Consider the following 27,747-nt stretch of genomic DNA (forward strand, 5'->3'; position numbering starts at 1 on the left):
GCAATGGTCCCCCCTCCCTCACGCGCCGTGGCACGGGACGCGTTTTAGCCATGACTGGCAGGACCACAGTGGCTCCATATAACACGTTGTGCAAGAGCCTTGCCACGCTATCTCACATCTAGGCATGATGCAGCCTAACCCTCTCTCTCAACGAAAATTTCCAGGTCTGAAATAAAAGCGCTTACGACCCGCTCCTCTTTGTCCTCCAAGTACCGGCTGCTGCGCCATGGCTTACCTTCATCTTGGCTTGAGAACAGAGCATCCCTGGCTGCGTGCGCTCCAGGCGACTCATGGAGTGTCTCCCCCCAGTTACCCTCACTCTCGGTTCCTCTCCCCCTCCTCCCCTCTGAAGTTCCATCAAAGTGTAGTCTCGGTTGGCAGTGGGGTCACCCCAGTCTCGCATCCAGTTCTTTTGTAAAACGCAGGTCCGCAGCGCCGATAGTGGCGGTTTCCCTCGGGGTTTGTGCATAGGCACTCCAGCACTCCTTCACTTTAACCCTGCACTTGCAGCGGTCTGGTTATAGGCCCTTTCAGCTGACCCTTGATATCTGCCCATAGGTATCCGTCTTCTACGGCTGCGAGCGCGAGCATGGGACTGCACAGCTTCCTCTCCCCAACCTGATGAGGTCCGCAAAACTTGGCACTTGCTCCATTGGGCTCGTTTGGCACATGGAGGCATGGTCACCTGGAAAGATTCACTGATTGCACTCCACACCTGGCTGAGCAAACAGGAAGAGGATTTTTAAATTTCCCGGGGCATTTAAAGGGCAGGTCACCTGAGGCCAGGGCACTAGAGTTCGAACTGATGAGCAGAGTGGCTGAACAGGCATTCTGGGATACCTCCGAATACCTCTGGAAGCCAACAGCAGCGCTTTTGGTGGCCACACGGGCGAAGCAGCGCTGGATCACCAGTGCTGCAGTCGTTATTCCCCAGACCGAGGTGGAGTATATGCAGCGCTGTAGCCAGGGAGATACAGTGCTGTATGTGCCTTGCAATGTGGATGGAGAGTGAGTTGCAGTGCTGTAAAGCCATCACCAGTGCTGCAACTCTCCAGTGTAGCCAAGCCCATAGTTATTAAACTGTATGTGCCCTGTTCGGAACTGCACTCCTTTGCTTCAATACCACAGTTACTGGGGAATACTGCTTTAACGCTGTCACTCTGGCTGGTAGAGCCCCTTGACCTTTTCCTTGCAGTGGTAACTGACCTCAGTTCAGGGCTTGTCAGGCGTAACCAGCCAGGCTGTTCATGTCAGGCTTTTGCTTTAGCCATTGTTCCCCCATTTCTAACCGAGGGGGAAATGCTCAGAATCCCTCTCAGAATCCTAAACTCCTAGGTTAAAACAACCCTAGCAGACAGGTTCCTTTTGCAGAAGTTAACGAGAAACGTCAAGAGTGACACTTACTCTTAATTGCCTTGTGCCCTGTTCCTTTCACAAATATTTCGAACAGGCAGTTTCTGTCACAAAGGAACGGGCCCTGTCTCTGGCTGGCTACACACTCAGGAAAGGAGCTTTCATCAGCAAAGAGCCAGTCCTTGTATTAAGGAATTAGCAGACAATATTATTGTCCATCTGAGGAAACATTTCAAACCAGCCTTGTCCAAAATGCTATTGAAGAATTGTGCAAGACTGTACATTGCCACACTAGCTAACGTCCAGGAGTAGGGTTTACCCAGGCCACTAAATGCTGCTGTAGCAAGGAGTGGGACAGTCTCTGCCTGCTAGTAAGTGGGGCAGATGGGGAATCTAGGAAGAGCCAGTTCTCAGCCATACTTCCTCCCTCAGCATGGGAGAAAGCATCTCAAACATTGCCTCAGGCCAGGAACTGGCAGGCAATTGTCTGGAAGCAATTGGCGTAGAGTCAGAAGCCTAAGTGGGGGTTAGGCCTGGGGAAACTCTAAGGCCTGGTCTACACTGGGGGGGAAAAATCGATCTAAGATACACAACTTCAGCTATGAGAATAGCATAGCTGAAGTCAACGTATCTTAGATCAAATTAAAATTACTTACTTCACGTCCTGGCAGTGGTGGATTGACGGCCGTGGCTCCCCCGTCAACTTTGCTTCCGCCTCTCGCACTGCTGGAGTTCAGCAGTTGACGAGAGAGTGATTGGGGGTCAATTGATCGTGTCTACACTACTCGCCTCACGATAAATTGATCCCCGACAGATTGATCCCTACCTGCTGATCTGGCGGTAGTGTAGACGTAGCCAAAGGCTTGTCAGGTGTAACCCGCCTGTGGAACTCCTTGCAAGAGGATGTTGTGAAGGCCACAACTATAACAGGGTTAAAAAAAGAACTAGCTAAATTCATGGAGGATAGGTCCATCAATGGCTAGTAGCCAGGATGGGCAGGAATTGTGTCCCTAGTCTGTTTGCCAGAAGCTGAGACTGGGCAACAGGGGATGGATCACTTGATGATTCCCTGTTCTGTTCATTCCCTCTGGAGCACCTAACATTGGCCACTGTTGGAAGATAGGATATGGGGCTGGATGGACCTTTGGTCTGACCCAGTATGACGATTCGTTAGCTTAACCTAATTGTAAGGGACCTTAACTAGACCCAGCTGAACCCTCTTTTCAATAATTTTAGCTGGTTGTGGTGTAGCTCAAGCAAGGAGTTAGGGGCAGGTAAGGGATTGAAAATTAATTCACTTGTCTCCAGTGTCCCAGGGGGGAGGGAACATATTTAAAGGATTACTCCAACTTCAGAATTCCTTAAACATATAAAAGGCTGGAGAGAGAGAGGAGGAGGGCAGCTTCCAGCAAATAAATATTAGAAAAGTAAAGGCAGGATCTGAACTGCTCTAGGACAGGCTCCCAGCACAGGGAACCAAAAAATATTTGGTCGATAAATATTTACTGAAACATTCAGAGTTTGTTCTCCTTCTTGCTCACACCCAGGGAAGCAGCACAGACAGTACAAACCTGCACAGAGCCTTGTGCAAGGAGTGAGTCTGCCACTTTGCATATGCAAATGTTTTTAATCATTAATAAGTGGTACCTGGGGTTAGTAACTACATGATGATCCTTAGCAAATCTAAGTTCAAACGGTCATCAGAAACAATGGAAAGTGAACCTGATCTACAGCCTTTTGCTGTAAGAGTTCCAGTAAGCACATAGGGCTTAGCTAGCAACGTCTATTAGAACTTGGCTAAACCCACATCACTCCCAGGAGAGCATGAAAATTACTGATTTTACTGATCTGAGCTGTCTCAGAAGCAGCTGGATTAACCAGATCTCAAGTGTATGAAACTGAACGTGTCACAGGCTAGCGCACAGTCACAGTCACGCTCACAGGCAGCGTATGGGAGGACAGGAAGCAGTAGCAGGTAAAGGAGGGCCATGTTCACCTTCCTCAGCAGCTCTGGGCCTCTTGCTTCCCTTTCTCTCTTCCAAGGAGCAGAGAGGCTCCTAAGGTGGAAGAACTGGCAAGGTATTTTGGGGAGGAGAGAGAGCATCCAGGGTTGCAGGGGAAAGTGGAGACAGTCCTGAGTTGTGGGGCTCTTCAAACAGTGGGAGGATCCACTCTGTCCTCCCCACCCATGTAAACAAAACAAACACCTTGCTTCCTCAACTTCTGGGAAAACAAAGGGTAACACAGAAGCAGCTGGATGATTTCTCTCTGCTCCTTATAAGAGAAAGGGAGTGTTTTAAAACAACATCCTTGGGGGCAGCCTGGCAGGGACAGCCTCATTAATGGAAAACACGCTAAATTAACTGTATACCTTAGTGGGCCTGGTTAAGGACAACTCCTCATTCCCCAGCCCTCACTTCCCTTGGTGCCTCCTGAGGAATCTAGGCCCGGATCTTCTCCTTAACCCAATTCCCCTCCCCGTCCCCACACCTGTAACAGCTGGTTTGTTTGCATCCCACCATGAGAAAACAGCCTTAAAAAAACATTTTAACCTAGTAGTGGTGGCACCACACACAACAAAAAAACCCTCAGGTGTTGCCCATTTCAGCCATTTGTCACACATTTCACTGGCTTGTATCAGAGAGGGGCAGGTCTAAAGGCTGAGAGGCATAGAATTATCACCACCAAAGACAGGCTACCCATCCATACGTAAGTTGTCTGCAGGACTTTAAGGTAGGCAGATCTCCGAACAAAGTGTAAGGGAATATTTGTATGCCCTTTGCATACTCTAATCATGCACCAAAATACAGAGCGCACAAAACCACAAGCAAACATTCTAGCTGAGCAGCAGCAAACTTTATTGAGTCCTGATAAAATAGGATCATTTAATCACAACTGGAACAGGTTACAGACTGTCTTGCCTGTCTCTTGCACCAATCGTGTCAACTCAAAATTTGTTGTTTAACAAGATCTCTTAATGCTGTGCTGAGGAGCCAGATGCTGACTTCAGGGCTGACTGTTCCCATTAAGGAAGACATGGAAGGAATTCAGCACCAAAATAAGTTTAAGTCTTCTCCCACTTTGAAATCCGCTCTATACTTCCTAGGCCACCATCTCTCAGAATGCATCATTCAGGGACATCAGATATAGCACAGATTGCAATGAATCATATGGTATTTGTGAAGTTGTGTTCTGGATATAATCAGTGAATCAGTAAATACCAAAGGGATTTCAGAGGGGGAAAGAGGATTTTGCAGAGAAATGAGATCAGTTAGAACTTGTTTCTCTGCTGAATGCCCCTGCCAACCGGGTTAACAGTGCTTAGTCAAGGAAGATGGGTGTAATTCACTTTAACTCTTAGTTCCACAGTGCACCTTTCATCGGTTCAAGATGGTCACCATACAAGGTCCTCCAGAATGCTTTAGAATCCCTCCCTGCCCCCTCTGCCCAGAATTAGGATTTTTTTTTAGCTATAATCTGTTCTGTTCCATATTGCCCCTCATTACACGCACATAAAATAAAGGCACCATAAACATGCTTACAGCTGATGAGACTATCTAAAACTGACGGAAAATAGTGTCTCACCTCAACACTGGCAATAAAGTGTTAAGCTATATCCTGAGAATTAAGTGCACACTGGCTGGTAATTACAATTTTGAAAGATTTTCAGCACTAACTGATTCTTCAGTAAACAAAGAAAGAAATTAAAAGTCTCCCCTTCTTCCAGAGGAAGTACTTAAGGACTCTCACTGGAATAGCGATAAGTGTCTATTAGCAGCATCACTGCTATGGCGCATTTGGCTCAGAAGGTAAGTGTACTCATACTTCCCCTTCCTCATGAAAACTCTACATCAGAGTTATGGCTCAAGGTTCAGAGTGGCACCTATTACACATCCAGAGGATGTGCGTAAGGCAATTGGGATTAGAAAGCTAATAATTCCTATGGTTTTTCAAGTCACCCTTAAATCCATCACCATGGTCTTTTTTTCTTGTCCCAGGAGGACATTTCCTAGTCTTCACAGACTTGGTGCAATCCAGTTAAGGAACTTCATAGCAACTTCAAAACCAAGGAAACAGGCCTGGAACAGACAGAACACGAGGATCAGATGAGCCTTAGGCACACAAAGCTGGAGTGTCTGGAAAAGGTCTTCTCAAAGCTGAGGCGTGCAGCAGCATTATAAACCCCAAACATGGTTTGTCCCCCCTCCCCCCCAACATGACTGATCTTGAACTGGAAGTGATGACATAACTGGGTCTCTCTATAGCAGAGGCAGAATTTCTGATCTTCAGCGTCATTTGTTAGACCCTTCCATGTAAAACAGGTGCAGATTCTGGCACTTGGTGTTAGCAGATGTGTAGAACTGTTAGTTTATTCTAACCCAAGAGGGGTTTAGTGCAAAGCCTGTGACCCTATTCCTGTTAGCGGTATCCCTACAGCCTACTTCAGTTTCCCAGCTACACAGATTTGAGCCAGTATTTTAAAAGCTTGGAAACAGATCCCCCAGACCATAAACCCACGGATGTGTGCTCTAAGGTAAGCAGCACTAGTGAGATAATACAACAGTCAAACAGTCTGGAATCAGAGTAAACTGCCTCCTTTACACTCACTAGGTATTTAGGGTGCAAGTAGCCAGCTCCCTGCAGCCCACTAGATATCATGGTTTACTTACTGCGTTAGCGGGAAAGGCCCTTATCATAACGGCTGTGAACCCTTTGTATAGGGATGAGACTCCTTCCTCTCTGATAAGCTCCCTCAGCACATCCCTAAAGCCATTAGGATACTTCCCTGAAGCAGCTGTTGACAGAAGCAGAACATGGCATCTATGATTTGCGAATGCAGCCGGCTGAGACTTTAATGGTTACACTGTGGCCTTCCACTGTAATTCATATGGATAAATTTTCCAAGTAACAAATGATTTCAAAAGACTATTTTTTAATTTATTTTCATTATATGAACATATACTGATCTACAGAACTGGAAGGGACCTTGAAAGGTCATCGAGTCCAGCCCGCTGCCTTCACAGCAGAACCAAGTACCGTCCCTGACAGATTTTTTGCCCCAGATCCCTAAATGGCCCCCTGAAGGGCTGAACTCCCAACCCTGTGTTCAGTGGTGTGCGCACTGGCCTGCTAAGCTATCCTTCCCCCCCTTTCACTGACAACTTGAACAAAGACCCAGTGAGCAGGCGCCATAGGCTCACCAGCACTGTAATGATTTTAAATAATAATCAGGTCATCTGGGGGAGAAGAAAAAAAAAAGAGGAACTTAAGCAAAGGGTTAGAAAACTGGGAGCTTCAATCTAGTGTTATTACTGCTGGTCACGCTAACAGCATCGGCAGAGTGGAGAGTCAGTGGTGCATCAATCGATAAAGCTGGTTTGCAAAGAAAACGCTGGTCTGTTCTCACAAATATCCTCCCACACACTAGAGCCAGCAATGGCAGTGGCTTTCCAGTGAAAACGATAGGCTTCATTTTAATGCTGATGTTACACAGATCTGACCAGGTGTTTGAGGAAAGTGATTTTATAGGAACAAGTTACCTAATCATGTGACATGCCACTGGAAAGTATTACCATGATGGGGCCCTTGACCAGCTCCTCCAGACTAACCCTCCAGAGTCACAAACAACTTTTGGAAAGTGACTCATGGAGCAGGGGCTGCAATATTCTGCTATATCCCACTCAGGTTTTGCTCCCTTGGTCTGGAGCATCACGGAAGCTAAATTACACAGCCAACAAACAAAACAAAAAACACACCACAAACAAAAGGATTTTCCTGTGTCAGCAACCACTGCTGGACGCACAGGGACAGAAGCTCTGCCTATGTCCTTGATGCGCGACAGAGACGATGCAGGGATCTGGTCAATGCAAGGCAGAGCCAGAGGATAGTCCTGCTAGAGGCTGCTGCAGAGCTCTGTTGTACAGGAATATTCCTCTGGGAGGAATGCTGAAGGAATCAACCAGAACCTTCACAGCAGCCTTTGCTGGAGCCCAGTACCCCAAGTGTCTGGGCTGTCTCTACTGCAATTCTGTGGAGCACAGACTGCAGATATTTCCATGAGCTCTGCAGATTTGCCAGTCACAAAGCAATGGATTGTGACAGACACGCATAGCTATGGTGTTCCCTGCTCCACTGTGATTTTATTTTCAATATCACCTGTCTGAACCAATGCAAGTTGTCAGTCTTATCTGAAATGATTAAGCACTTTCAATGGGGGTATATTTGTAATAAATACCATCCAGCTCTTCTACAGCACCTTTCAGCACAGTTCTCAAAGAACTTTGCAAAGGATGTATCATTTTATACATGAGGGCACAGATGAAGTAACTTGCTCAAAGTCACCCAGTAAACCTGTAGCAGAGCTGGAAATAGAACCCAGGTCTCCTGAGTCCCAGTCTAGTGCTGTAGGAGCTAGGCCACACTGCCTCCTTTCTAAAATTCTGCCCAGCCGTAAGCTTCTCTATTGGATTGTCCACCCGGCCCACGGAAATGCTCCATCTTGTGGAGCTCTTACACGACTGACATCTGACTTACCAGTCTGGAAGCGGGATTTCAGCACATCCGGAGGGATGGCAACAGCCCAGTTGAAGATCCCTGCCATACCCCCAGCAAAGAGAATCCTAGGCACGCTGAGGTCACTGACACTGCAGAAATATTGAATTGAAAAGGTGTCTATCTTTAAACTAAGACCAGAAAGGCAGCTTGGCTGAGATATAAGACATTACAATGGTACAGACCTGGCGTGAGAACAGCCACTGTAGGAATTCAGAGAAACTTGTGGCCATAATGTGCTGTCTCTCCACGAGAAAGGCTCAACTCTTATTGCTCTCTCATACTTGCAGCATGACAAGGATGCCTGAAAGACCAGCTTTTAGCACACAGCAGGGACGCAGAACGGGTGCATCTCACACTGAATGCTTTTCTAATTGTGCCATTAAGAGGAGTGCTTCAAATACCATTCAACAATCAATCCAATCCCACAGTGAGATGAGTCATCTCGATGGGAAAGCTACTGACAGCAAACTCCTCAGCAATCACAGAAGACACTACTCTGGTGATTTTGCTCTCATTTGCTTAGCAGGAGAAATTGACTGGAAGTGTCTGGAGAAAGTCAGCATTGCCCTGATTTAGGATTTAACTAACCTCTTCCCCTCAGGGGTCAGAATGTTTTTCAGCCATTCATACGTCATGAAGTACATTCCAGAGGCTGGAACATCTAGTTGGGAGAACAACAAAGAGAAGTAGGAGAATGACACTTGATCGCTTCCGCACGCAGGGGAAAACTTCCTTTCCTCTCTCTTTTTCACCCCTAAGGGGAAGCTCTGGGCTCACATCAGCTGCCAACCTTTGGGACTGTTCTGCACCAGCCTCAGCAATGCCATCAAGTACCACTAATTTCTCTTTCTGAGCCTTCCAGTGCAAACGGCTGTCTCTCTGGATGGAACAGCACAAACATTTTCAGAAAGAGCAGGGGCATGCTGCAGAAACACTTATTCCTGAACCCCTGAGTCACCAGCCCTTCCAATCACATTGTTACCTTGACTATGAGACAGGTCCAAGCTCCCCAAACTGGAGACTGGGCAGATTAAGCCAGTCTCAGTAGCTTTGTGACATGTTCACAGCCAGTTTGTTCCAACCAAACTTTCTACTTTTTTATATCCTCATGTAGCCAATGCTCAAGCCCACAGCTAGGATCAGACAACCAGTTCTGTCAGGCATGTTGTCCATGCTGCTAGCTGTTACAATCCTATGGGAGTCATGGGACAGATCATTTCCTGGGCTGGTGGAAGTGCAAAATGCCTACAGTTTCTCTATTTGAAGATGCTCAAGTGAAATCACTGCCCCCAGACAGGGCGTATTTTAACCTCATTTTGGGGAGAAAGGATCCAAACATATTTCTAACCTGACCCATGGGGCTTTAATTTGTTCATTATAGGTGCCTTTAAAAAACAGAGAGGGAAAGGAACATGATGGACACACAAGGTATTTTTCCTCCACACTAAAAATGAGTGAATAAACACCACTTTCAAGCTGGGACAAAGAATAATTCATTAACCAATCCAACTGACCATCACAGACTGGGAGTCCCATGTACAAACCCCATCCCAAAGTTAAGAAAATGCTGCTGCTTTTTTCTTCTCTGCTTCTCCGCTTCTTTCCCCAGACCCATCATCCCTCACCCGTTCTGGAAGTCTGTGGTAGCCTTCTGCGTCTTGGATTTGGTTGGTCTTTACCTCTCAAGTCCCTTTGTGTCCATTTCTAGCCTTCCTCTCCTCATTCCCTCCCTCTCACCACCCCTACCAAGACTGCGACACATCCTAGTTGCAATTCTCAATCCCCATGAGACACAGGGGTAGCTGTGAAAACTGCAGCGCATGAACCTGATGCACAACATAGCTCGATGGCCCAGGGCGAGATTTATGATGTTGGGTCAGTTTTGTTCTGATGCTTCTCTTCCTGCAGGGGTACCATTAGAATTACCTCTCATGAGGGTGAGCACGGTTCCTTTGTATATGCCTCGAATTCCAGCCTCACGGTACAGCTGTTTTGCACAGTCCATTGGGCCGCCGTATTTAATTTCACCTGAAGCAGCCTGGATCTGGAGAATTAAAAGTGATGGTTTAGTAATTTGAACGCTTGTGCTTTCTAAAGCTACATTGTCAAGTGGAAGTTACCAGCTCAGCCCTTTTTCCTGTAAACAAAAGCCACCCAAGGAATGAACGCCACTGGGCTCCTGCTGATATAGACACAAACTGGTACAATGCATGTGAAGTCACCATATTCCCAGCCTGCTTTTCCTCTGTTTTACTCAGTAGTCTTTCCTCAACTGGCAGATACCCCTGTGATGTTGGCCAGGGGTTCTCACAACAAAAATTTTGGTGCCGTCAGAGAGTGTGGCCACAAACTCTTGTTGGTGGCCGCTCTGACAATTTTTCCTAAAATACTTAATTAACTTTAGAGAAACAAATAAATATGCAAATACACAGCTCCAAATCAGAGTAATTTATTTACGTAGGGTTTTTTGTAGACCTAATAATAAAAATAATTTATAGTTGTATGTACTCCTTACTGGGTCTAAAGATAATTGCAAAGTACATTATTTATGTTTCATGCTGGGGGGCACTTTTTTAATGACTTCACAGAAGCAATCTTACTAGCTAGCAAAAGTGATATTTGTATGTTTGTTAATATCACTTTTCATAGCAGCAGACTTGATAGCTAGAAGAAAGTGAAAAGTGATATTAACAAACATACAGATACCACAGACAACAGACTTACTCAGCCCTGGTAAGCCGAGGACAAATTAATCCTTGAATAGGGCAGTGAGTAAGCTGGCAGCAGGGAGGGGGGGGGGCGGGGGCAGCACCAGGGGCGATTGGGCGGTGAGCCCAGGGCTGGGGCCGGAGCCCAAAGCCATTGGATGGACCCGGCTGCCAAGTGGCCGGAGGACAGCGCCCACCACTCCAGAGCTGAAACCAGAAGCCTGAACCCCACTGTCCCTGGAAAGGTGGGGAAACTCACACTGGCTGTCTGCTCCTCTGGTGTCTGTGCCTCTGCTGCTCCTCCTCCAGTCACTGCCCAGGAGGCTGTGGCCGCAAGAAAAACCCCTGGTGGCCGCACTTGAGAAACGTTGATAGGCCAATGTAACCCCAGTGGAGCTTGGGCTTCAGCCCTAGGCCCCAGCAAATCTAAGCCAGTCCTGGCGACCCCATTCAAAGGGGGCTGAGACCCACTTTGGGGACCTGACCCACAGTTTGGGAACTGCTGATCTAATAAACACTCCCCTTTGTGTTAAGCCACTGCATAGTTTACACTTATTAAAATTTCTCTGCTACCCAGATTTAAGGATTTGCTTCCATGGGTGTTTACTGAACCATGCACTGGCTGGATCGTGCCAAATTAAGAATCGATGCTTACCTAATTTTCACTAGTTTAAGTTTGAAATAACTCAGCTGAAATCAGTCAAGTTACTCCAGATTTACACTGACAATGACTCCAAGAAAATTTCATAGAACTCAGACAATATTTTTTGAATAAAAGATGTCCTGTGATAATGCTTTGCATGTTGGAATCAATATCTAACATCCATTAAAACACTAAGTTCAGCAGTCACCGTGAGACAGAGTAGAGATCAGGTCTGGCACAGACAGTATTTTCATTTGTTCAAATTCACATTTCCTGCCAGGGTTTCAAAAACCAAGGGCTGTGACAGGTTTAAAGTTTCTGGTCACTAGACTAGTTTTAGAATAGCTTGTTTTATATATTTTTGAAATAGGTCCTTCTGTTACATACAAGGATTCCAGGGAACTAGGGGCAAAATCTTTGTCACGCAAGAGTTTCATGAACCTGATTGTTATTATGAAGGCTTTGTTTTACGTAAGAAGATAGGATACTCTCTAGATTTCAAAAGTGCCCAAGAAGTCAGCTGGTATCCTAGGGTGAGGATGCATATATGCTGAATGGTATATATAGGAGTGCATGTTGTATTTACCAAACAGATTGTCAGGGAGGGAAGCTGTATAATGCTTCTCCATGACAGAGTTGCATCAAGTTATGCCTCAGCCCTGCTCAAAGGGGCACTTTCTAAATTCAGTACAGAGTAAATATGCTAATTAGAGGAATTATATCTTCCTAGCAAGAGCTTTTTAAATCAGACAATGCTCCTAAAATTAAAGGGCGGGAATTTCTCCCCCTCCAAACACGAAGTCTTACCTGTAAAAGGCACTTGATCCTCTCTCCTGGAGCCATGATTGCTGTTGTGAATACTCCAGATAACATGCCAGCAGCAAACAGCTGGGGATATCTGTACAGAGAACATAGGAAAATAAAGATCCCAAGATAAATAATCCAATAAACATGGCATTTAATATAGTCAGCATGAAAGAACTTAACAATGCAACATTACAGTTAAATGTATAAGAGTTTGGAAATCCAAAGCTTTGGTTCCCTCAGCAAGTATACTTCTGCTCCTGTGCATTCATAGTATTTTGTATTACTCAATGTGCTTACCTTTTATGCTACAATATACAGAGTGTGCCCAAGTCATTTGGCAGGCCCGAGCTGTGTGCCCCCCGCCCCCCTTTTGGCTTTGGCTGTCAGCCCCGGGTGGCTGGAGCTTGTACAGAAGGGCCATGCACAGCTGGGAGAAGGAGGCGGGGGCATGGGATAAAGGCGACAGGTAGAGCCCCGTCGCTCAGGGGCAGAGAGTCAGAGCCCTGCAGCCCAGGGTCCCCATATCCCTCACCAGGAGGCAGTGGCGGGACTCTAGCGGTCAGCTTCGGGGTGGCAGCAGCAGTGCAGAAGGGTGGCAATGGAGTGCTAAGTCTGCTGTGAAAAGTGATCCTGACAAATATCCACCCACATTGCCACCCTTACTTCTGTGCTGCTGCATGTATGGGGGGGAACAGGAGGCAATTACAGACACGAAGAAGGGGAACACAATCAAGTAAGTTTGAGAAGCACTGCTCTAGAACTATGAGCCTTAAAGCCCAATTCAGTAAAGCACTGAACAACTGAGTTCAATGGGAAGCAAGTAAATGAAACAAGCTTTACATTTCTTGATTTATAAGAAAACTTGAGAGAACCATGATGGATTTGGAACAGTTGAGTGAGCAAAGCTCTTGAACAAATGCACACACAAGTATATTATATGTGCATCCGGAGTGCTATTTCTGTTAAAAACCCCAGCAAGTGGATGAGTAGTATGCATGAGTGGTACAGGATTTTCAAACACCTAAGCCAGATTTCTTCAGATGTGTTACACACTGGTCCTCACTAGAGACTAAGTCTATGACAAGCTGAACATTTCAAAAATCATTTTTTTTTATTAAAAAACTTCTCATTCACAAATAACCTGTCACAGATGCATAAAATTTTATCAGCCATCCACGGAATTCCGATATGGGGCCAAAAATGGAGCAGGAGAAATTTTGTTCCAAAAAGTCATTTTTGCAGAAGGGTCAGTGTGCCTGAAAAGAGGCCGATTGTAGAAAAGCCTCTTCAGCCATAACGAAGAGAAGCACTCCTGTGATTAATAACCTAACCTATGAGGTGGATGCAGTGAGAGTCCCACTTACCACTAGCAAGAAGGAAAGGTCATGTCTTGTGACCCCCAGCTCTGTCAGGTGGCTATACTGGAATATGCATGTAATCTTTCCACTCAGTTTCCCTTAACAGCAAGGCTGTTCTAAGTCATTATCAGTATGTAATACATATGGTATTCAGCTACAACTGAGCTGTTTTTTTAATGACTGTCTTTCTGCACAGGGAGGGAATTGCACAGTACTTGCCCACCTGCTGTCTGTTTTTAGCCTGTGCTATCAGTCCCACGCTTTTAGGAGTATTACCACCCCCAGTGTTTGTTTTTAAATATATTTATAATCCAGAGAGGAGCCACATTTACACTACAGCCGAACGTGTAATTCAACACAGCAGGCTGGGAGCCGTAGAAAAGGTATCCCAAGCGTCTGAACAACCCAGAACTTACGTCAAAATGTCATCAGGATTCCTCTGCTGGAGTTTTTTCCCCAAACCAAATCCAAAGAAGCACACAGCAAACATGGGAGTCACTCCAACTATCGGAGCTGCCATTCCTTTATACAAGCCTCGGACTCCCTGCAAGACACAGCGGGTTATTTAGGTTTCATGAAGCATTCTTCAGGAGGATAAATATTTCACCGCATCAAGAAGCAAATGAAGTTACTATACAAGATGATCACAGCAAAGGCGGCCAGCTGCATGAATGAAAGGGCTTTGCAGTGATACAGAGGGGCTGTTCTCTAAAGTTTTGCATTGTTTTATTTTTGAGTGTAATTCTTTTTTGGTACGTAATTCTACATTTGCAAGTTCAGCTTTCATGATAAAGAGATTGCACTACAGTACAGTAACTCCTCACTTAACATTGTCCCGGTCAACGTTGTTACATTGATCAGCAATTAGAGAACATGCTTGTTTGAAGTTGCACAATGCTCTCTTATAATGTAGTTTGGCAGCCGCCTGCTTTGTCCAGTGCTTGCAGAAAGAGCAGCCCCTTGGAGCTAGCTAGGGGGGCCTGGAACCCGGAACCAGGGTGGTCCGGCAGCCCCCCTAAGTTTCCTATGCAGCAGCTGCCCAGCAGGCTATCAATTGCCAGGCAAGTGAGGCGTCCCTCCCCCGACTGCCATGTGCTGCTCCTGCCCTCTACCTTGGAGCTGCTCCTGGGAGCCTCCTGCTTGCTGTGCAGAAGGGGAGGAAGGGAAAAGAGGGGTGCTAATGTCAGAGCGTCCCCCTCCCCCAACTCCTGTACCTCATCTCCACTGACAGGACAGGGCTCAGGATGGAGGAAGCTTGCTGGCAGCAGCTGCCGTCTCAACCTATTGATCTACTTAAAAAGGCAATGTACGTAGAATGGGGACAGCGTACTTAAAAGGGCAATGCGCATCTCTCTCTCTCTCTCTCACATGCATCCACAATGCATCCCTGTCTCTGTCTCTCTCTGCCATGCTGTCTCTCCTCCCTCCATTCCTGCTGCCTTGTAGAGTGTGAGGCTACATTAACAACAATGTATTAATCCTTGATGGCTGAGCCAAGTGCTAGTTCATCATTTAGCAGTAAGGCATTCCCTGCGAAATAGCCCACCCTCCAACTCCACCACCTCAACCAAGCCTCACAATCATCATTGCTGTGTTAAGTTTTAAACAAATATTTAATACTGATGTGTATATAACGTCCTTTGTCTAGCAAAAAAAAATAAATTAAAAAAAATAAAAATCCTTGGAACCTAATTCTCCTCCCCCGCCCATTCACATTAATTCTTATGGGGAAATTGGATGTGCTTAACATCGTTTCGCTTAAAGTAGCATTTTTCAGTAACTACCTACAATGTTAAGAGAGGAGTTACTGTACTTGTATTAGGTGTATTGAAAAATACTATTTTATTCTTTACAGTGCAAATATTTCTAATAAAGAATATAAAGTGAGCACTGTACACTTTGTATTGCGTTGGAATTAAAAATATCAAAAATATTTAAATAAATGATATTCTATTATTGTTTAATCCTGCGATTAATGGCACAATCCTTTTAATCTTGTGATCTTTTTAATCATGCTTAATTTTTTTAATTGCTTGACAGCCCTAATAATTTCAACACATTCTTACATGTCTCCTTACACTGAAAGGCATGACTGGCTGGCAACCATGTATGACTCCACTGTGCAAGAAACTCTGTGTGAGACAGACCTTTGAAAGTCCTGCTTGGCCAGCTCACACAAGGAGGGTACCAAGAGGGCCTCCAAAAGGGAAAGACTTTACTAGCTTATACAGCCAAGAACAGTTAACATGAAGTAGGAGTAGGAAGGTACGATTACCTTTGTACCTAACAGTAGTGAAACCACTAGTGGATACTGTGTCCAGTTCTGGTGTTCAAGAAGGATATTGAAAAAACAAAAAAAAGTACAGAGAAGAGCTACATGAATTATCTGACATTTGAAAAGTCTCTCTTATCATGAGAGACTTACGAAGCTCAATCTATTTAGTTTATCCAAGACAAGGTTAAGAGGTGACTTGATCACAGAATACAAGTTCATGTATGGAGTGAGATTTCTTATACCACAGTGCTCTTTAGTTTGGCAGACGAAGGGAAAACAAGATCTAATGGGTGGAAGCTGAAGCTAATTCACACTAGATAGAATGCACAATTTATTAACAGGGGGGGTAATTAATCACCGGCACAACTAACCAAAGGGGACAGTGGATTCTTTACCACTTAAAGACTCTAAATGGAGACTAGATGCCTTTCTAAAACCCATACATATGGGCTTGATGCAGGAGCCACTGGGGTGAAAGTCAATGGCCTATGTTATGCATAAAGTCAAACTAGATGAACACAAGATTCCATAGCAATGAGGGACTCTAACCCCCCACTCATCTATTGGAAAAGTAATATGGCAAAACGCCATTACTAATAGTTCTTAGAATGTACTGGGGACAACTTTTTGTTTCAGAAGGTGGATGAAATAAACAGGGAGACAAACCATTTCAACCTCGATTCTGACTAGCAGGGAGGAATTGGTGGAAAATGTGAAGGTGGAAGGCGATTTGGGTGAAAATGAACACGAACTCATGGATTTCAGGATTCTAAGGAAAAGGAGTGAGAGGAGCAGAATAAGGCCAAACTCTGCTTTTCTAAAGTCCATTAACAAAGTCAGAACTGAGAGGTAAGGGCACCTGGGAAGAAAATGTAAAGGAGGGGGGAAGAGTTAAGGAGAGTTGGTAGTTTCTCAATCAGACAATATTAAAGGCACAACTGCAAACTACCCCAATGCAAAGGAAAAATAGCAAGAATAGTAAGACGTCAGTATGGCTCCATAGTGAACTCTTTAATGATATGAAATTCCAGAATCGACTACTACAAGAAGTGGAAACAGAGACAAATTGCTAAGGATGAGTACAAAATAGCAAAGGCACATAGGGAGATTTTGCACAAAAGGAGTTATTGCCTTTCATGTCCCCTCCTAAGGGTAAGAGGAGATTTTACACATAAGTGAGGAGCACGAGAAAGATGAATAAAAAGTTTCTCTACTTAGTGGAGAAGGAGAGCTAATAACAGATCACTTTAAACACCTGAGCGTTCTTGACGCCTGTTTTGCTTCACTCTTTCCTAAAAAGATTAATTGTGACCAAATATATGACATATATAATGGGGGGAGAAAAGCATGCCAAATAGGGAAAAACAGGTTGGAGAATAGTTAAGTAAGTTACATGTATTCATGCTGGCAGGGCCTCATGAAATCCATTCTTGGGTCCTTAAGGAACTAGCTAAAGCAATGTCAGAACCATTAGGAATGATCTTCAAGAACTCATGGAGGACTGGTGAAAGGCAAACACAGTACCTATCTTCAACAAGTGGAACAAAGAGGACCTGGGCCATTATTATAGACTAGTTAGCCAAACTTGGACACCTAGAAAGAGACTGGAGCACAATTATTCAACAATTTATATGCCCCTAGAGAATAATAGGGTTACAAGAATACCTAGCATGGCTCTGTCAAGAACCAAATCATGCCATACCAACTTAATTTTCTTCTTTGACAGGGTTACTGGCTTAGCAAATAGGAGGGAAACTGTAGACATGATATATCTTGATTTTAATTAAGCTTTTGACACAGTCCCACATGACACTCTCATAAACAAACTGAAGACGTTTGATTGAGATAAATTTACTATAAAGTGGTTGATAGACAGTAGCTGTATCAAGGGTTCACTGTCATACTGGTGTAGTAAGAGGAGGCCCTAAGACATAAACCTTGGTATCAGAGGCCTGGTATGAGGCGTAAGGCCTGAACTAAAGTAATGGTCAAGACTTTGCTAACATAAAGCAAAGTGAAGCCGTGAGCCAGAGCAAGGCCCTGCTCACAAGACTGCAAGGAAAGGTCTGATGGCTGCAACAGAGATACGACATAAGAAGGTACTGAACACTAAGGATCAGAACATTCACATAATTGCACATTCCACAGCAGAAACAAGAACAACTTGACCCATCCCCAATGACAGGGGCGAAAGAGGGTAATGATGGATGTTCTGTTTCAAACCAACATGTACAGAAGGTGAAGGCGGCACTTACTACGTAGAGGGGGTTGTACCCGCTACGTAGAGGGTTGCCCCTCAATACGTCAGGCAGTGATGTGTAACTGTGTTGTACTGTGTATAAGAATGTCATACCCATGGGGCGCTGTCTTTGTCAGCGAGGGGCAGTTGGAAAGTCCTGCCACTGACTGAGCCGAGTCATTGACCGTGGGCATACTCTAGTATGCCCTGTAGAGTAACAATCTGGAGGGAACTATTATTGTGTCCAATACGGCAATAAACCTGGCCGACGTGCCTTCGTACCTTACTAGACTCTGTGGTCTTTGGGGATTCTCTTCGGGTCTGCTGTGTCAGCTAGCTGCGCAGCTCGGGCAGCACACAGAGGGAACACACGCACGCAGCTGAATGATACCAACAAGAAGAGAGCAGAGCACCACACCGGTAGCATCTGACAACACACCTCTTGACAACAACTGGGATGACGTATCTATTGGGATCCCACAGGGATCAGTCCTGAGTTCAGTACTATTCGATATTTTCATGAATGACTTGGATAATGGAGTGAAAAGTGTGCTTATAAGATTTACAGGACACATCAAATAAAATTTTATAAAGACAAGTGCAAGGTAGTACAATTAAGAAGGGAAAAAATCACATGCACAGCTACAAAATGGGGAGTAAGTGGCTAGAGGGTAGTGCTGCTGAAAAAGGATCTGGGGGTTATACTGGATCACAAATTGAATACCAGACAACGTGATGCAGTTACAAAAAAGGCTAATACAGCCCAGTGTGTTAACAGGAGTGTCATATGCAAGATGCTGGGGGTAATTGCTCAGCACCAGTGAGACCTCAGCTGGAGCACTGTATCCAGTGCTGGGCACCACAGCTTAAGAAAAATATATTCATTACAGCCTTGAACTTTAGGTATTAACACCACATTGCTGACTTAAAAAAAACAACACATATATATCAAATCACACATTCCAAAGATTATTATGTTCTCCCTCTACCAGTTCTGTCAAATTTCGTAATGTGATGAAAAATTTGGATTAGAACCATTTGAATTGATAACCTGAGAATTTTATAGTCTCAAGGGGGCCAGATTCCCACAAAATTCCACTCCAATGACATACATGAGCAACTGACATTTTTGGCAGGCATAGCAAATGCCAGTATACAGTACCTCTCTAACGAGAGTCTGTCTGAAACAGTCGAAGGTCCCAGAATAGAGTGGAGGCTGCCCAGCCTGAGGTTTTGGTTGGGTCTGTAGTCTGACCTGTAAAACAAGAAAAAAAAAAGTTTGCTCTTTTCTTTTAAGATACATGACTTTTTTAGAATTAGTTCCAGAGAGCCATATTAAAGTCATAGGTTTTATAACCGGACATTGTAATATTGGTACAAGGGTTAAAACTCAGTATTTTAGCTTGTGCAAATATCTAAAAAAGAACACAAATACCTTAAGTTATTTCAATATTAATTTAAATTCAAGTTAATGCTCTCTAAACAGCAGTGTGGCTGCTTCAAGCACTTCTGAGATCCAGTGCCATTTCTACTGCTCTCTTTCCCCATCTGCTAAACTCAGTATGCAAGTACAGTCACCAATGAAACTTGGTTTTATTTATCTTCAGATTAAAGAATATAATTAAAAGGAAAGGAAACATCTCATGTCCAGTTTCATCAATTCATAGATCAATAATGCAGAGCAAATACTTGTTTAATTCCAAAAAGCTCCCACTCGCATCACGCTGGGCCATCGTGCTCTAGAAGTTGTACTCGCCACAGGTCTGATGTTTATATTAAAGAGGAGACCTTTGCTGTTCCCTGGTCTTCAGTTACTTCTTTACCTACCTTTCCCCCTCTCAAGTTCCAGGCTCCTTTGCCATAACAGTGTTTAAACACATGTAACAATTAGCTATTGGGGCTCAAGGTCACAAATGTCCCTTAATTTGTAACTGCTTTTTGGAACAAGAGTTTGATTTCCAGTCATCACTGATTTTTCTGGACGCTAACTGGACTTTTCTGAGTGTCTTAAGATGAATGTGCTGGCTAGATGAAGACAAGCAAAACACAGATTGGAACAAATACATAGTTAAAACAGATGGATGCTACCATTTTGAGAGTAATGGTGAGCCTGTGGTTAGGGGCCTAGCCTGAGACTCAGGAGACCCAAGTTCAATTCTCAGCTCTACCACAAACTTCCTTTGTTATTTTGGCAAGTAATTTAGTTTCTCTGTGCCTCAGTTCTCCAAGTGTAAAACAGGCATAATGGCACTTCCCTACCTCACCAGGGTGTTGTGAGGATAAATACATTAACATTTGTGAGGTGCTCACATAGTATGGTACTGGGAGCCACCTGAGTGTCTGAAACAGACAAAAACAGAGTGGTACAAAGAACACTCAGACCCCCCCTCCCCCCATAGGCTAACATAATGAAATTGTTCACACTCAGATAGAAGTGAGCTTAGGGAAATTTTTATTTCAATTAATGGCAGAAGGGAGGCCAAGGGAGTTCCAGCTACGACAGGCTGAGAGTGGGAATGCTCCAAAGAGAATATCAGTCTGATTTTAGACCGAAGCGGAGTTGCCTTCATATACTAGTGTAGTAATTTCTCTTTTTAAAAAAGTCACTTGTATACACTATCAAAGTGATAGAACAAAGAGTACCAGATATCCTATTCATGTCTCTCCTTTAAAATAAAGCAATAATGATCAGCCTGTGAAATTTTAACAAAACAGGATCATTGATATCATGAGCTGATGGTGAGTGGCACATCAGTGCTGCCTCTATGCGGTAGGAAGTGTACACCTTAAATTGACCGAGTTAGCTGGTGAAATGAAGGGCTTCTCAAAAACAGCAGGACTTCACACATTTGCAGAGGTCACGTACCATTCTAGAGGATACAGGAATTCTAAACACTACCACAGTTGCTAGAAACTAGATGCAAATATTGCCGCCAAGATAAGAGGTCACGCCCTGTGATAATACTGTGTGTGTAGGATATATCACAGGTCAGACTACACAAAGCTTTCAGGTCAGTCCCATTTTCATACAATAAGAATAATAAAGGGGAAAAAAGGGGAGGGGCGATACACAGCATCCATGTCCAGATACAATTCTGCCAGAGTCTCTGCACACCCCTCACGGTTAGATGTTCTCAAAACTGGCTGCCTGGTCTTGTGAATCCCATAGTGTCAGTTTTACCTAAGGCACACAGGGACTTTTGGCATCTTTACCAGCTCTCTTTCAGATGCTACTAGATTCCACTGCCCAGAGGGGGACCCTTCAGGCTGGTCAGGCGGTTTTATGCCAAAACTAGAAACTACCACGGCTCACTAGACAGACAAGGTGGATGAGCCAATATATTTTATTAGCCCAATCTCTGCTGACGAAAGAAACAAGCTTGGGGGGGCGGTTATACCGCCCCCCGTATTCCCCCCCCACCCCCGAGCAGTGCAGGCCGGGAGCTGTAGTATCTCCCCCTCCTCCCCCCCGGCGCGGGCAGGGCCGGGACTAGTGTATCCCCCTCCCCCACCCCGCGCGGTGCGCGCGGGAGTTGTTAGTACCTCCCTCCCCCAGCATGCAGGCGGGAGCGAGTATCCCCCTCCCCCGGAGCCGCGCAGGCCGGGAGCTTCGTAATCTCGCTCCCCGCGCAGTGCAGGCCGGGAGCTTGTAGTAACCTCCCCCTCCTCCGGACATCAGGCGGAAGGTAAGTATCTCCTGCTCCCCGCGCGGTGGCGCCGGAGCTGAGTAGCTCTGCTCCCGCGCGGTGCAGGCCGGGCAGCTGTGGTACCTCCCCCCCTCACGGAAGCAGGGCGCCGGAAGTCTGTCATATACTCTGCCCGCGCGGTGCAGGCCGGAGCTGTAGTAGCTCGGCTCCGCGCGGGTGCGGCGGAGCTGTCGTAGCTCTGCTCCCCGCGCGGTGCAGGCCGGGAGCTGTAGTACCTCCCCCCTCCTCCCGGAGCAGTGCAGGCCGGGAGCTGTAGTATCTCTGCTCCCCGCGCGGTGCAGGCCGGGAGCTGTAGTATCTCTGCTCCCCGCCCGGTGCAGGCCGGGAGCTGTAGTACTCTCCTTCCCCGCGCGGCCCCCTCACCTTGATGGTGTCCAGCGGGTGCCCGACGAACACCAGGCAGACGCCGCCGAAGCCGCCGGCGAAGAAGTTCTTCACGGGGCTGATGGGCTGCGGCTGCTTCGCCATGGCCGTGGCAGGAGCGGAGCCCTCGCGCTAACCCTTACCCCAGTACCGCGCCGCAAGGCATGGCGGGACAGTGGAGGACTGGGCTGCCGGGGCGGCGCCCTAGACGGATAGTTGGCTCTCTCGGCACACCGCCCTGATGCGCATGCGCTCTGCTCCCGCTGGCCGGCGGGTGCCCGCCTCGCTGCGTGCCCGGGTCCCGGCCCGGCGCCGGCCCGCGCCCTGGAGCCGTGCAGGGATCCTGCGCCTCCCCGCGGCCCCGCTTCACAGGCGCCCCACGGGTACTTGGCCTAGGGTGAGAGGGGGCCCGATTCGGCGCTGCTCCTGACAGAGTGTCTGTCACCCCGCCCTTCGCACTGGCTGCCTGGGCTCCCTAGCTTGGCCCGGCCCGGCCCGGCCCGGCCCAGCCCAGCCCGGCCCGGCCCGAGTTCTAGCTTCCCCGCAAGCCCCTGGCCATGGGGCTCTCTTCGCTCCCCTTGCTCACAAGGCGGCGTGCTGCGGCTCTCCGCTCCGGGCCAGATCGCCTTTTCACCCTCTCCGATTGCCCCAGCAGAGCACTGCGGTCTGGTGAGTGGCATTGTGTGGTCAGCTTCATGAGAGCACAGCTGAGGAACAACTAGCCCTGCTTGAGAAAGGACTCTCTGTGGAGGGGTCTCTGTAACACAAACTGCTTCATAGGCGTGTCGCAGTAGGGGTAAGGCCTAGCTGCTATGCAATTTTCCTGGTACAGTTTTAGGAAACCCCTGTTCCTGAGACAGCTGATACCATGTAGCTCTTGCCCTCAGAGAGGAAAATTTGTTTCTGGTTTGGAGCAGTAATGCAGCCACTAACGTAGACAAGGCTGAAGTGTTTTTACCACTGGCTTTTCCCTGGCACTGTAATTAAAGCATCTGAGCCCAGTCTACCCCAGCACTTACACCAATGGAAGTAAAGCACGGCTGACTCATTGCTGGACAATGGGTACAGCAGAGCCTCAGAGTTACAGACACTTCGGGAATGGAGGTTGTCCGTAACTCTGAACAAAACAAAGCTCCGGCTCCAGCAGTTCACACTCTGGGCCAGGTTCTAGAGGCAGCTAGGCAGCTTCCTTGCAGATAGCTTCTTTCCGGACAAGCTTGTCCCTCTCCCCACCAAGGGGTGGTGGTGGTGAAACCAGTGCCCCCTCCCAGTGGAGTGTATGTGTGAAAACAGCACCAGTGACCTCACCCCCAGCCAGGAGAGGATTGCATGTGAAAACAGCACCAATGTCTTACAGGAAAGCAGTGCAGACACCAATGCTGTTTCTGCGCAGGGCTCACAGCTTTGCCTGAAAATCTCAGCATCTTCAACTCCTAGCTGTAAGTGGGGGCCCACTGTGTGGGGGTGGGGACAGGCAGCCCAGATGTGCCTACCTTTAAGATGCAATTCAGGCACATTACCTATTTGCTTTTTTTGGGGGTCTCTGTTGCTGTCTGATTGATTATTCCTGGTTTCACATGGTGTCCTGTTGACCAGTCAGTCTGTAATTCTGGCGTTTGTATTTTTGAGGTTCTACTGTAATAATTTTCCGAGTGTCGACAAGGCCGAGTTGGAAAAGTGAACTTCTTCAGAGACTGTTAGTCTCTAATAAATCCAAAAGGCCCTGATACAGATGTTCAGTCACTTCCCCACCTGCCCATGCTGCCTAGTTTCCCTCATCCCATGGAGGCAATCAGAAGGTTACACTGAACCCACAATTCTCGCATGGCAATGCCAGGAGGTGTCCCAGAGTCGCTTTGCTCCCCAGCCAATTTAATATTTTAGTAAGTGATATAAGGAATAATGACCCAACAGCTTTGCAGTATTTAGCTGCAATTCTTTTATGTTATTCTCAGGTAATGGTGGGTGGTTTGTTAATGTCATCAGAAAGCCCACAAGGGACTGCAGCAAAAGTAACTGGAGGAGAAGGCTTGCTGAAAGAGGTGAATCTTGCATTACATTTTAAAGATGGCAAGTCTTGAACTCAGTCTGGTCTCCAGTAGTTGTGCATTCCCAGCTAAAGTCCCTCCAGTGGGAATAGCCTGTCCCCAGTACTTGCATGTACAAATCTGGACTCCATTAGCTTGAGTATCTTTATAGAATGCAGCTGCTGTGACGCAGTGCAAAACAAAAGCCGTTCTTTCTGTGACGATATCCCACTATTGGATATGATGACAAGATAAGAGTACAACAGATGGGTGTGATATGCTTATGTTAGTCTGTCCTACCTAGCTGGAAGGCAGCTGGTTATAGTTTCTGAATTAGCCCAAAGTAATCGCAATAATTCAGTCTAGGAGTGATAGAAGTGTGATTCACTGGCCTAGTGTGTGATCTTGTCTCACTCTAGCAGCTGGCCCTAGCAAGAATAAGGCCCTACCACCTACTACTTGACTTAGAGGAGTGTTTGCTATCAGTAAGCTCTCATTCAAGCACTCCTTTTCGGTGCTGAATGTCCCAGGTTTGATTCCTGCTTATGAATGTTATTTATGCTATACATCAAAAGCATAGCTCCCTGTGCTCAAGTCTGTACCTGAGAAGAAAGGGCAAAGTCAAAAGCTGGGAAAAAGCATTTCTGATCAGTGCTACAGTTTGATTGTCCATGAATATGAACAAGTCTTATCAGGGCCAAAGTTAGAAAACATGAGGGCACTGTAGCCTCTCTCTTGATCCTCCCCTAGCATCTTAAGACTGCGCATTGAAGGACTAAGGAAGTGAAAGCCATCAGTGAAAAGGAAGATTAATTATAACCTCATGGAATCTATGTAAGGAGAGAACAAAGCCACATCAATGCAACGGAAGAGCGGGGAAGTTGATAGCAATAAATAAAAATCAGAAGATACCAATTTTCTACAATTCTTAAGGGAAGCAAAAGGACAAACGTAGAAGAAACATATGGCCAGCAAAGTTAAAGACAATAAGAAGGGATTCTGAAAGTGTATTAGGAACAAACAGAATCCTAACAATGGTACTGGTCCATTACTAAATGGAAATGTTAGAACGGTTAGTAATAATGCAGAAAAAGCAGAAATAGTAAATAAATATTTGTTTTGTATTTAGCAAAAAACAGATTATGTAATCATATCATACAGCTACAATGAAACTCCATTGCAATAGCAATTCAGGAAGATATTAACAGAAGCTGTTAAAATTAGACATTTTAAAATCTGCAGGTTTAGATAACTTACATCCAGACGTTTTTAAAGAGCTGGCTGATGAGCTCATTGGACCATTAATGTTGATTTTCAGTATGTCTTGGAACAATAGGAAAGTTCCAGAGGACTAGAAGAATGCTAGTGTTGTGCCAATTTATAAAAAGAACAAATGGGATGACCAGAGTAATTATAGGCCTGTCAGCCTGACATTGCTCACCAGAAGAATAATGAAACAACTGATACAGGATTGGATTAATAATTACAGAAGGGTAGGTAGTTTATGGAAAACAGATCCTGTCAAATTAACTTGATAACATTTTTCTAAATACAATTACAAGTTTTGTTGATAAGGATAATAGTGTTGATGAAATATACTTCCACTTCTGGAAGGCATCTAGTGTGGTATCACAAGACATTTTGATTAAAAAACTAGAATGACATAAAGTTGACATGGTACACATTAGTTAGATTAAAAACTGTCTGATAGGTGTCAAAATATAATGGTAAATGAGGAATCATCGTTGAGTAGGTGTGTTTCTAAGGAACAAGTTTTTGGTCCTTTGCTATTAAAGATTTTTATTAATGACTTGGAAGGAAATATACAATCATCACTGTAAAGTTTGCAGATAACACACAAATTGATAATGAAGAGGACAGGTCCCTGTTAAAGAGCGATCTGCATTGCTTGGTAAGCTGGACATAAGCATAGAATATTTGTGTTATTTTGACCAAACAAACGTATCTAAGAACACAGAATGTTGGCCATACTTACGGACTGAGGGACTCCATCCAGGGAAGCAGTGTCTCTGAATAACATCTGGGGATCACGCTGGATAATCATGTAAAAGTGAACTCCCAACGCCATGCAGTTGCCAAAACGGCTAATGCAATCCTTGGATGTATAAATGGGAATCTTGAGTAGGGAGATTATATCCCCTCCATATTTGGCACTGGTGTGACTCCTGCTAGGATACTGTGTCCAGTTCTGATGTCCACAATTGAAGGATGTTGATAAACTGGAAAGAGTTTGGAGAAGAGCAGTGAGAATGATTAAAGAATCGGAAAACAGGCCTTCTGGTAAAAGACCCAGTCTGTAGGTACTGATGCGGTGAACAAATATTTTGCTAAGGGGCTCTTCGATCAAGCCAAGGTGCAATGAGGTCCAGTGCCTGGAAGCGGACGATTTCAGACGGCAGATAAGAAGCATGTTTGAAACAACTTCCCAGGGATCGGGGTGGATGCTCCATCACGGGCCCTTTTTGAAGCAGGATTGGCTCTCCTGCCAGTGCGAACGGGATCAGCCGGGATCCGCGGGGCGGTGCCCAGCCCCCTGGGGGCCCCGCCGCCTTCCAGGGGGGCTCAGCCCGGCCTCCCGCCGCGGTCACGGTACCGTCTCCGAATGCCTGACTGCCGCCCCCCCCGCCGCCGCGCCGGCGGAAATGACGTTCCGCCGGACGCCAGCGCTTCCGGTGCGCAGGCACTAGCGGCCCGGCAGGAGGAGCCCGGGGGGAAGCTGAGCCCCCTTCCCGGCGGTCCCCCCCGCGGCCTGCCCCGGCCCTGCGCCCCGCTCCCCCCGCAGCCCCGGTAAGTCGGAGGGAAGCCGGGCCTTGTTGGAGACGGGCAGCGCGCCGGGCTGCTGCTCCCGGCTGCAGGGCCTGGGCCTGGGCCTGGGTCTGGGTCTGGGCCGTGTCCCACCGCTGCCCCCCGAGCGGGGCACGGAGCCTGCGGCGGGGGCTGCCCCCCGGGGGCGCTGCGGGGTGCCCTCCCCCCAGACACTGCTCTACCCCGGGGGGGGCTGCGGGGTGCCCCCTCCCCGGAGACTGTTCCCCCCGGGGGGGGCTGCGGGGTGCCCCCTCCCCGGAGACTGTTCCACCCCGGGGGGGGCTGCGGGGTGCCCCCTCCCCGGAGACTGCTCCCCCGGGGGGGGCTGCGGGGTGCCCCCTCCCCAGACACTGCTCTACTCCGGGGGGGCGCTGCGGGGTGCCCCCTCCCCAGAGACTGTTCCCCCCGGGGGGGGGCTGCGGGGTGCCCCCTCCCCAGAGACTGCTCTACCCCGGGGGGGGCTGCGGGGTGCCCCCTCCCCGGAGACTGCTCCCCCCGGGGGGGCGCTGCGGGGTGCCCCCTCCCCGGAGACTGCTTTATCCCGGGGGGGGCTGCGGGGTGCCCCCTCCCCAGAGACTGTTCCCCCCGGGGGGGGCTGCGGGGTGCCCCCTCCCCAGAGACTGCTCTACCCCCCCCTGCCCGGCTGCGGGGTGCCCCCTCCCCAGAGACTGCTCCCCCCCGGGGAGGGCTGCGGGGTGCCCCCTCCCCAGAGACTGCTCCCCCCCGGGGGGGGCTGCGGGGTGCCCCCTCCCCAGAGACTGCTCCCCCCTGGGGGGGGGCTGCGGGGTGCCCCCTCCCCAGAGACTGCTCTACCCCCCCCGCCTGGCTGCGGGGTGCCCGCTCCCCAGAGACTGCTCTACCCCCGGGGGGGGGGCTGCAGGGTGCC

The 27,747-nt window shown here is 47.1% G+C and overlaps 2 protein-coding genes across 4 annotated transcripts in view; one reads left to right on the top strand and one right to left on the bottom strand.

Annotated features, from left to right (window-relative positions):
• Positions 1 to 4,187: 4,187 nt before the first annotated feature.
• On the bottom strand, positions 4,188 to 22,257 carry SLC25A20 (solute carrier family 25 member 20). Of its 2 annotated transcripts, XM_032781793.2 has the most exons (9): positions 22,009 to 22,257; positions 19,101 to 19,193; positions 13,841 to 13,968; positions 12,067 to 12,157; positions 9,835 to 9,952; positions 8,497 to 8,569; positions 7,888 to 7,997; positions 6,024 to 6,148; positions 4,188 to 5,432 (listed from the first exon to the last, which is right to left on the bottom strand). In XM_032781793.2, exons 1-9 carry the CDS (start codon positions 22,111 to 22,113, stop codon positions 5,370 to 5,372), a joined length of 906 nt encoding a protein of 301 aa, XP_032637684.1. In that variant the 5' UTR covers positions 22,114 to 22,257; the 3' UTR covers positions 4,188 to 5,369. The 2 variants fall into 2 exon arrangements, with proteins under 2 accessions (XP_032637684.1, XP_032637685.1); XM_032781794.2 differs by lacking the exon at positions 6,024 to 6,148 and having other exon boundaries at positions 5,301 to 5,432; positions 22,009 to 22,160.
• A 4,326-nt stretch (positions 22,258 to 26,583) lies between these two features.
• ARIH2 (ariadne RBR E3 ubiquitin protein ligase 2) overlaps positions 26,584 to 27,747 on the top strand; it is a 46,550-nt gene continuing 45,386 nt past the window's right edge. Inside the window, exon 1 of one of the 2 annotated variants that reach the window (XM_075073337.1) lies at positions 26,584 to 26,825. The gene's annotated coding sequence lies outside the window, so the exon portion shown is untranslated. Of the gene's footprint in view, positions 26,844 to 27,747 lie in introns of both variants that reach the window. The other variant, XM_075073336.1, reaches the window with a different exon arrangement.

The sequence above is a fragment of the Chelonoidis abingdonii genome, chromosome 17 (genome assembly GCF_003597395.2).
Source record: "Chelonoidis abingdonii isolate Lonesome George chromosome 17, CheloAbing_2.0, whole genome shotgun sequence".
Lineage (NCBI taxonomy): Eukaryota > Metazoa > Chordata > Testudines > Testudinidae > Chelonoidis > Chelonoidis abingdonii.

Bases quoted from the DNA above. Each gene is read 5' to 3' on its own strand.
- SLC25A20 (XM_032781793.2), bottom strand. From the start codon at position 22,113: ATGGCGAAGCAGCCGCAGCCCATCAGCCCCGTGAAGAACTTCTTCGCC. The intron at 7,998-8,496 runs GTTAGTTAAATC...ATATTTCTGCAG, and splicing joins CTGACCCCTGAGGGGAAGAG to TGTCAGTGACCTCAGCGTGC. The intron at 6,149-7,887 runs GTAAGTCAGATG...TTCTGTCAACAG, and splicing joins GAAATCCCGCTTCCAGACTG to CTGCTTCAGGGAAGTATCCT.